At 41.8% G+C, this 10,690-nt stretch overlaps 1 protein-coding gene across 1 annotated transcript in view; it reads left to right on the top strand.

Moving 5' to 3' along the window:
• Positions 1 to 4,426: 4,426 nt before the first annotated feature.
• SLC25A36 (solute carrier family 25 member 36) overlaps positions 4,427 to 10,690 on the top strand; it is a 39,380-nt gene continuing 33,116 nt past the window's right edge. Inside the window, exon 1 of the mRNA XM_045503476.1 lies at positions 4,427 to 4,746. Within this exon, the coding sequence (XP_045359432.1) occupies positions 4,706 to 4,746 (41 nt within the window). The 5' untranslated portion in view covers positions 4,427 to 4,705. The remainder of the gene's footprint in view (positions 4,747 to 10,690) is intronic.

Raw genomic sequence — 10,690 nt, 5'->3', positions numbered from 1 at the left:
CATTAGGTTCTAGAGAGAATTAATTTAAGTACACGTGAAGAGATTGCAACAATGCCCAGCACAGGACGAGTGCTGCAGAGTTCGGCTCTTCTGAGATGATTGCCATCATGGCATAGAGTACCTAGAAGGGCACTCGCTCAGCTCCTACCAATGATTTCTTCTGAGGAACGGGATTTAGGAAGGGAGGTTGAGGAGAGGATTTTCATTTCTATTTCATGCACCTCTGTATTGTTTGAATTTATTACTTTTTATTAAAAGCAAAATAGGAAAATAAATTAAATGCCATCTGGCTAAGAGAATGTAAAAATATCTCTCCCAACTTCCCACTAAAATAGTTAAGAAGGCACAGAGATTAAAAGAAAAAAATCCTGGAAGTGCCTGGGTGGCTCTGTCGGTTAAGTGTCCAACTCTTGATTTCCACTCAGGTCATGATATCATAGTTCATGAGACTGAGCCCCATCGGGCTCTGGACTGACAGTGTGGAGCCTGCTTGGGATTCTCTCTTCCTCTCTCTGTCTCTCTCTCTCAAAAATAAATAAATAAACATTAAAAAAAAAATCCTGGGGCACCTGGCTGGCTCAGTCAGTAGAGCATGTGCCTTGTGGGGTGTGAGTTCAAGCCCCACCTTGGGGGTAGAGTTTACTTAAAAAAAAAAAAAAAAAAAAAATACTATCCAAACATCTAAAACTAATGTTGTCCAGGCCCTTGGCTGGCTCAGTTGAAGGAACATATGACTCTTGATCTTGGGGTCCTGAGTTTGAGACCCAGGTGGGGTATAGAGATTACTTAAATAAACAAAACTTAAAAAAATAAAATAAAGCTAACGTTGCCAATTCAAGGCTCGAAACTCATACAAATTGGCTGTACCTACAAGACCAATAAAATCTAAGTGTGTGGGGGGCAGGGGAGGCTGGCATCGGTGTTTCATCCATGCTCCTCCACTCTCCCACAAATTGCTACTGAGAACTTTTCTTTAGCCCATTAGTAATTAAAATTCGAGGTCAGTACCAATCAGGAAATAGAGTAGCAGTGCTCTCTACAGTAAATTTATTTGTTCGTTTTGAGATAAGTATCCTGTTGAGGCCACCCCTTCCCCATCAGTTTCTCTTTCTAGATTATGTTAAAAACTACAACTCCCAGAAGTCCCCTGGAAAGGAATAGGCAGATTGGGGGAGATGACACGTGATCTTAGCCCCACTCACCCTGCCTTAACATTCTCCTGGAAAAGCACCTGGAAGCTCAAGAAACCTCTCTGTGCTGGTCTTGAAGGAATCACTTGAAGGCGTGCTCTAGTCAACAGGAGCAGGCAGATGGCAGTGCTGTGAAACTTCAAGCATGACAGGCAACTCAACCCCGGATCCCCACAAGAATGAGGACCTCTGCAACCACACGCAAGTGGGCGGTGCCAATGTCGTACCAGCCTTAAGGCGCAGGGGTCAGAGTCTCCTTCCACGATGGCATCTGAAGGAAGTTCAAAAGCAAAGGATCACATATGAACTGTTATTGCCCATAAAGGAAATAACTGTTACACATAAGAGTTCTGGCTCCCTCCTCACCAGTTATAGAAGATTCATTAAATGTAATTGACACTCACTATGTCAAAAACAGGCAGCTAGAGCTATTGTCTTAAAAGAAATACATCTAAAATGGTGCAGTCACTTTGGAAAATAGTGGAAGGTATTCAAGGGTTTAAACATAGGGTTATCCTAAGATCCAGCAATTCCACTCCCAAGTGTATTACCGAGAGAATTAAAAATGTATGTCCGTGCTAAACCTTGTACACAAATGTTCATGGCAGCATTATTCGTGATAGCCAAAAAGAGGAAATAGTCCAAAGAGCTGATCAGTTGAGAATGGATAAACAAAATGCGGTATATCCATACAAAGGAATATTGTTCAGTTGTAAAAAGGAATTAAATACTGATAGGTGCTACAACACGAATGAACCTTGAAAACATTATGCTCAGTGAAAGAAACCAGACACAAAAGGCCACATATTGTATGATTCTATTTATATGAAAAGTCCAGATTAGGTAAATCCAGCAGGATGGAAAGTAGATTAGTGGTTGCTGCAGGATAAGGGAGAGGAGAATGAAAGTGACTGCTAACAAGTGTAGGGTTTCCTTTTGGGTGAGGAAAATGTTCTAGAATTAGATAGCGGTGATGGTTGTATGACTATGAAAATATACTAAAAACCACTAAATTATATACTTTACATAGGTGAAGTTTATGGCATTGTAAATTATACCCCAATAAAACTGCTGTAGGGGCGCCTCAGTGGCTCAGTCAGTTAAGCATCCTACTCTTGATTTTGGCTCAGGTCACCATCTCGAGGTTTGAGGTTCGTAAGCTGAAGCCTCACAACAGGGTCTGTGCTGAAAACACAGCCCCACAGCACTCTGGCAGTGAGTGCGCTCTCTCTCTAAATAAATAAATAAACTTAAAAAAAAAAAAAAAACTACTATAAAGAAAGAAATGGTCCCCAAATGTTACTGAAACAGTTTTGGATAAGTATGGCTGGGTGGCAATTTTTATTTCTACTTTTCTAGGTTTTTTTTTCCAAAATGTCCCCCCCTCTAATGGGCAGTGATTACCAAGTGAAGATCTGGAATCGGACAGATCTAGCTGGATTCAAATCCAAGTTCCTTCTGAATTAATTGGATAATCTTGGGTAAACTACTTAATTATTCTACACTTCCGGCTCTTCATGAAAAATTGGGGTGATATATTGCTTACCACAGGGGAGTTGGGAGAATTTAATAAGAGAATGCTGTAAAGTGCTTAGATCAGAGCATGGCATATTAGTAAGTGCGCAAGAAATATCAGCTGCCTTTTTTTTTTTAAGCTTTTTTATTTTTTCAAGTCATCTCTATGCCCAATGTGGGGCTTGAATTTACCACCCAGAGATCAAGAGTTACATACACACAGAGCCTAGTGGCTCAGTCAGAAGAGCATGTGATTCTTGATCTCGGGGTTGTGAGCTGGAGCCCCATGTTGGGTGCAAAGATTAGTAAAAATAAATAAACTTTACAAAAAAATAAAATAAAGTTTAGTGTCTTGAATATCTTCTAAAAAAAAAAAAAGTTACATGCTCTACCAACTCAGCCAGCCAGGCTCTCCCTGACATTTCCATTATTAAGAATAAAAGACAATAAAATAATACTAAGTTTTACAGATAGTGCTTATATAGCACTGCTGTAGATGTTTTACATATTTTAACGTATTTAGTCCTCACAACTCCCTTGTAAGGTAGGACACTCTTATGCCCATTTTACAGATGAGTATTAAGTGTGACATTTACCAGTGCCATGCAGTCTGCACACTTTGTAGTAATTTAGGAACACATAAAGAGCATAGAAAGCTGAGGCAATCAGGGGGGACTTCATGAAGCAAGTAGCCATGGAAGGAAAGATGGGCCCTGGTTAATCCTACATGGCTGGGAAAGGGTAGTGAGGGCCTTGCATGTAGAATGGAAGTTTCCAAACAAAGGGGTGGAAAATAACATTTGTACAATGTGGTGATGAGTACAGATTTTATGTTATATTATTTTCTGTACCTTTGTGCACCTTAGAAATAGTAATTAACAAAAATTAAAATATTTAATTACTGTGTTCTGAAGAAAGAACACATTTTCTTTCGCTAAGTCTTTGATATACGTATACATATTTACCTATATATTTATATTTATATTTACATATATATAAGTAAATGATAGTTTTCTTTATTCTTTCTAAAATAAACCTTGTTTTTTTAATTCTATTTGCCTGTTAAACTACTACACCTTGGAATTTTTTTTCCATATGGATCTCTCTTACTCCTTGTTACAACTGCATATTCCACACTAAGAATGTTCCAGAATTTATTTTTCCCTTCCTCACAGATCCCAAGTTTCTGTTACAAGCATTATTTGTCAATACTGTACCAACCGTAAAAGCCTTTCCCATGCATTGTCTGAGGTAGGTATCAGGAAGCGGAAATGCCAAAAATCCCATATTCAAAAAGTGAATCAAGGGGTGAATGGAAAATCTCTGTACTTCCCTGTCAATTGTGTTGTAAACCTAATACTGCTATTTAAGAAAGAAATAGTCTTAAAAGAAAAAAGTCAGAGACGGGCACGCTGGCGAACCGGGAATCCAGGAAGTTTCTCACCTGCTCCGGGCCGGAGCGTGGGGTCCCATCAGCCCGCCCGCTGGCGGGCCCAGGAGGCACCTGGTGGAGGCTCCTAGCCCCCGGATTAGGTGCAAAAGCACGGTGACCTACTACCCTAGGGACACGCTCTCCGCCCCGCCTCGAGGCCCTTCATTGAAAAAAAAAAAAGAAAAAAGAAAGAAACCTTGGCGATCACGTGAAACCGGCATGCCGGCCTCATGACGTCACGCAGCGCGGACCAATGGGAGCTTCTGTTTATGTCGGGGGTCATCAGAATATCAGAGCCCCCGCGCGCAGCCTCACCCCGCCGCTGCCGCCGCCGCCGCGCCGCTCTCCGGCTCTGGTCGAGAGCGCCCAGCTGGAGCGGGAGGCGGCGCGGCTGCAGCGCCGCGGGGAGGGCCGCGCCGGTTGCCTTCTGCAGCCGCGTCTCCGCTAGCTGGCCCTGCGCCGTCCCTGGGGTACTGTGCAGCTTTAGTCCGGGACTGAAGCTGCCGGCCTTCGCGGGTGCCTGGATCCGCGTCCCGCCTCAGCGCCCGGAGGACATGCGGGAGAGAGAATGAGCCAGAGGGACACGCTGGTGCATCTGTTTGCCGGGGGGTACGGTCCACACTGGGCGTGCGGGCTGGGGCTGAGGGTGCTGGGCAGAAGGCCGTGGCCTGACACGCGGGCGACACGGGTGAGGGGGCTCCAACCCGCGGGGCCGAGAGTGTGAGACCCGGGCGGGGAGGGGTGAGGGGGCTTGAGCCGGGGGTGCTAAGGAGGCTGAGGTCGGACGGGGAGGGTTGGGGGCTGAAGCCGGGGCGGGGCGTGAGGCCTTAGGCCCGCGGAGCCGGGGCGAGGCTGGAGCGCGAGCCTGAGGAGCGGCGGGCGGGGCTGGGGGACTACGCGGGCCAGGGCCACGCGTCGCGGCCTATCCGGTGTCCGAGATGCGGGGCCGCGGAGAGGAACGTGGCTGCAGGCCTCACGGACGTTCCTAGGCCTGGGGGTACTGGGCGGAGGTGCAGAGGCCGAGGACAAAATGGGCGCCGGGGCCGCCTCCTCCCTCCCCCCGTGCCGCGCGTGCTGCGAGGCCTCCTCACGTCGCTCACGCAGCACCTCGGACCTCGGGTAGCTGTTTTCCCGGCCCACTCCGCGGGGGTGGGTCTTTGGGGGGCTTCCGGCAGCCGCGGGGAGGCTTTGGTGTTCGCTCGCCCGCTGGAGCTGTAGGTTTCTCGCTCTCGGAAAATTTTCTGCCCGGGTTTCTCCAGGTTGCGAGATGCGGTGCAAAGCGTCAGTGCCTTTGGGGTCGGATTCTTTTTGTGAAAACCAACCCTCTTGCGCACCCGCTGCTTTTCGTCTGCTGAAAGGAGAAAGTCGGGGGTAGGGAGAGGTCAGATGCTTTGGCCATAGTTACTGTGTGTACAAGATTAGGACTCAGCCTAAAGTCTCAGTTCCCTGATTGCCAGCCTACATTCTACAGATACTTTGTTGAGCCAGTTTAGTCTCTTTTTTAGGTTTATTCCTTCCAAGTTATTTGGGGAATGCTAGAATTTTTTAAGTTTAAGAGTTACTTATCTGTGGGATAATGTTACTCCAAAAACGGCTTTGGTGAATTATGCTGAGGCTCTTTTCTGTCTATATGACTGTATAAAGTCTCATCCTCTTAAAGCGTACAGTTTGTTTTAAAATCGACCACTTTAAGACTTTATTGCCAATGATGGCAGTACTTTTCTTCGGTTGGCGTATTCACTCAACAAACTCACTGTATACCAGCCATGGGCCAGTCACTGTTGTGGCATAAAAAAGTGTTTTTCTTGTAATCTGTGAGGCCAAGCTTAGGCGATGTATTTTCCACATTTCTGAGACTTTTACCAATGATCCATCTTTCTGATACGTTAACTAAATCTTAGCAAATTAAATCATTTTTTTTAAAAAACCATTAATCATGTAGGTAGGTGTTCTTGTAAAGGTATCTTGTTATGCAAACAATTGGGCTTCCTTGCGTAATTCTATCACAGGTAATACCTGAAAGTTAGGAGACTGCGCTATTTTGAGTGAAAAATGGACAAAACCTTTTTTCCATTATGTTATTTTAATAATGTCCATTATTTTAATTGCTTCATTTGTAACGTGAGGGAGGTGTACTATATGATCTCTAAGGCCCTTCCTAGGTCCTAACATTTCTACTACTCTACGTTCAAGATTCATGTATTAAGTTTTGTTAAAAGTGGGGCACCGTAACTTGAAGTGTTAGCTTGATTGCACTGACTTCTCAATTTGGATTAAGATCATCGGTCATTTTTTTGTTATGAATGCATGTAAAGGCCCTCCTTGTTAGATTTTTCCCTAAAAGCAGAAATGGAGAGTGTTTGCAGCATCTAAACAATAGATTTAGGAGCCTCTCCTCCACAAAGAACCTAGCATTTGCAGGTTATTTGGAACATTAAAAGGTACTGGGATGTAGGGCCTGATAAAACATAGGTGATCAGCCTTGTAAATTCCCTTCCTTTGTATCTCTTGACTTTACATTTATATGTGGTTGCATAATTTGTTGCCATAAAATCTGGTTTATCTTTTTTTTTTTCCTTGGTGTATCGTTTTCAGAGAAACATTAGAACTAGGAAGGATGGTAAAGATCATCTGGCTCATCCCCTTAAAAATGTGGAAAAATACTGAGGTGTATTGATTTACCCAAGGTCAAACAGCTTTCCATTCATGTAAAATGAGAGATAAATAATGTCTAACAGATCCTTTTATCTCTCTATTATATGAAGTAATTTTATAGAATATTCTGGAAGTCTGTATGTTAAGCATTGTGGAAGTACACATTGGGTTGTGCCAGTGACGTTCTCAATTGGAGATGTTGAATTTTTTTATATATGAAAGTTGCTTACTTAGGCAGTTGTTTTCAGGACATTCTTCATAGAAAACTAGATTTCATTATTTTTATACTGATAGAATTACATTAATTAGGAATTAGGAAAGTTTTTTTTGTTTTTTTTTGTTTGTTTGTTTGTTTTTTTACTTTAATAGTAATAAGCTGAAGAAAAGGAGAGAGATCTTTTTATGAGCTTTACACACAGGGATCATTTAGATTAAGTTCTAAAAACTCAATATATTTTAACAACTAAATAACCTTTCATAGTGGCATTTAATCTTAGGCAAAAATTGAGTATATGGCCTTTGCATCATTTCCCTGATAATTATAATTATGTTCAAGTATGTGTTTATTAGGATTTCAGAGCGATTTCAAATAGCCTAGTAGCTATGTTATTAAATCAGAAACATTCGCGACAGACCAGTGCTGGACCTTGGGTCTGGACCGGTGCTGGGCCTGGTTTATCTTTAGGACACCCTTTGGTCCCATTTTGTATTTGCCAGAATTAATCTTCAGAATTTATAAGGTCATTGGTTAGGTCAGGGAAGTTACGGAAGCAACTCGTGTTAACCTGCAAAAAGGATGTAGATAAGATTTATTTAAGCTGTACTTCTTAATTTTTTTTAATGTATATTTATTTTTGAGAGACAGACAGACAGACAGACATGAGCAGGGGAGGGTCAGAGAGAGAGGAAGACACAGTCTGAAGCCGGCTCCAGGCTCTGAGCTGTCATCACAGAGCCAGATGCAGGGCTCAAACTCACGAACGGTGAGATATGACCTGAGCCCAAGTTGGATGCTTAACTGACTGAGCCACCCAGGAGCCCCTGAGCTGTACTTTTTTTTTTTTTTTTTTTTTTTTTTTAATTTTTTTTTTTTTTTCAACGTTTATTTATTTTTGGGACAGAGAGAGACAGAGCATGAACGGGGGAGGGGCAGAGAGAGAGGGAGACACAGAATCGGAAACAGGCTCCAGGCTCTGAGCCATCAGCCCAGAGCCCGATGCGGGGCTCGAACTCACAGACTGCGAGATCGTGACCTGGCTGAAGTCGGACGCTTAACCGACTGCGCCACCCAGGCGCCCCCCCTGAGCTGTACTTTTAATAACACTAGAGGTATGTGAAGATATAAGCAGTATGATATATATTTTTAAATTCTTTAATAGAACTATTTATTGTCTGTTATTATGTCAGCTACGTATGTGCACCAAGAGGCACTTTGCTTTTTTATTTTGTTCTTTGAGAGAGATTGTCTCAGATAGAAGGAATAAATCTTGGAAACTGTCCTTTCTAGATTTTTTTGATGTTATAGAATAATGAACTTGTATGCTGTTCAGCTGTCAAACTTGACTGTTCTTTGCTTGCTAATCAAAGCACTTAAAGCCAGTGAGCAAGTGGCTTTGAATTGTAACTTTGTCTTTTAACAGTAAAGCATCCAATTTAGTACTTTATTACTAGTAGTAGCAAATCACATTGGTGATACCTTGCAACTGATCTTAACTCATTGGTCACGTCACTGGATCAGAGGGACTCAGGACCAGTTAGAAGGCAAAAAGAAAGTGAAAGCCTGCTTTAAGGCACTTGAGGTGGGAATGGTCAGGGGAAGTGTGAGAGGAAGTTTGGAATGCAGAACCACAGAGACTTGAAGATAGCTGGATGTCAGAAAGCCTCTGTATGCCTTATACACTCTTCCAACTGATGATTGTTAGCCTTTAATATCTCATACAGAGGAGCTTCTTCACATGGTCTTTTTTTTTTAATTGTGTATATTTAAGGTATACACCACAACATGATGATTTGATATAAGTATACATAGTGAAATGATAACATCACATCTGATGCAGTTGCCATTTTTTGTATGTGAGACCATCTGAAATCTCTTAGCAAATTTCCAATATTCAGTACAGTAGTATTTTAATCATTATGTTGTACATTAGAACTTTAGACTTACTCATCCTACATAACTGCAGTTTTGTACTGTTTGACTAATACCTTCCTATTTCTCACACCTCTTGCCTTTGTTAACTACCCTTCTCTGGTTTTTGACTTCTATGTTGTTTGACTTTTTTAGATTTTACATATAAATGAGATCATGCAGTTTTTTTCTTTCTGTGCTGGCTTATTTCCCTAGTATAATGTCTTCCATGTTCATCCATGTTGCAAACGGCAGGATCCTATGCATGGCCTTCTTGATCTTGGAGTCATCGCAGCCTCACTACATTATACATTTCTATTTTGCAAGTTTTTTTCTTTATTTAGTTTTTAAATGTTTATTTTGAGAGAGAGTGCACACACGTGAGCAGGAGAGAGGGACAGAGAAGAGAGAATCCTAAAGAGGCTTTGCATTGTCAGTGCAGAGCCCCATGTGGGGCTGCAGGGCTTGAACTCAGGAACTGTGAGATCAGGACCTGAGTCAAAATCGAGAGTCGGATGCTTACTGAGACACCCAGGTGACCCTATCTTGCTAAAATTTTAAAGCATTATATTGGCTGTACAAATTAATATTCATGAGGAGTTTGCTTATTATAAATGGTAAAAAATACGTAAATCAGTATTCATTGCTAAGAAACTTTCTTTTTGGGAGACTAGAATAAAACAATTTTAAATGTTATTTTTATATAGAATATTTTAAAAATAATTTCTAGTCTTTTCCATTAATTGTTTTATAACTTGGTTGGCATAATAAAATGTGCTATCCAAATCTTACAAATTAATAAATGAGACAGTATATATTTAATATATTTAAGTTGTGAAGCTGAATATGCATGCATTGTCCCTGCCCTCCAGCTATTAAGTTAGCATGCTGCTTTAATCTTGCAGTAAATTGACCAGTGCATAAAAAATACCTCTACCCCCAAGCACTTAAGATGTGTAATAATAACAATACAGAAGAACAGATTCTTCTCCTTATATCCTTCCTGGTTAAATTGCATTTAACTTAGTATAGAACAGCATGCTTCAAATTTATAGCAACGCATTAGTGGATTATGAAATCAATTTGGTTTATAACCAACATTTTAAAAAAAAGATAAAAAATTCTGCAAAATGTTCATGGGGATATACTGCATCTTGATGTAAAATACTCCTTCTGGATTTAAGTTAGAGATTTGAAAGGAAAGAGCTGAACTAAGAATCAGGAGATTTGGGTTGTTCTTTAATTGACTGTGAACGTGGAGCAACTAATTTTCCCTTGGAAGATTTTTGTTTCCTCATCTGCAGAATAAGGAAGTTGGGCCAAATACACTGTCTCCTACCTCTTAAATCCTGAGTTATCAAATGCTACAATGTTCATTCACTCATTCAGCATGAGTGCTTGCTATGTCACAGGCATTAACAGAGATGTTGGGGTTATTAGTATTGGATATAAATTGCTGATTTCCTGATGCTTACATTGTAGCATCAGGGAACACAGCAGAAGATAAAGTAAATAAAATATGTTAAGTGACAATATGGGCTGTAGAAAAGAGTAGTGCAGGGAAGGTGGATAAAGAGTCAGTGTAGGGGTTTGAGAGAGAGAGTGCAAGCAGGGGAGGGGCAGAGAGAGAGGGAGAAAGAATCCCAAGCAAGTTCTGCACTGACCACAGAGAGCCCAGTGTAGGGCCCGAACTCATGAACCGAACCGTGAGATTATAACCTGAGCTGAAGTTGGATGCTTAACCGGCTGAGCCACCCAGTCACCCCCAAT

This window comes from Leopardus geoffroyi, chromosome C2 (assembly GCF_018350155.1).
Source record: "Leopardus geoffroyi isolate Oge1 chromosome C2, O.geoffroyi_Oge1_pat1.0, whole genome shotgun sequence".
Taxonomy (NCBI): domain Eukaryota; kingdom Metazoa; phylum Chordata; class Mammalia; order Carnivora; family Felidae; genus Leopardus; species Leopardus geoffroyi.
Note: the sequence above shows the minus strand (reverse complement) of the source record. Positions and strands in the feature narration are given on the sequence as shown.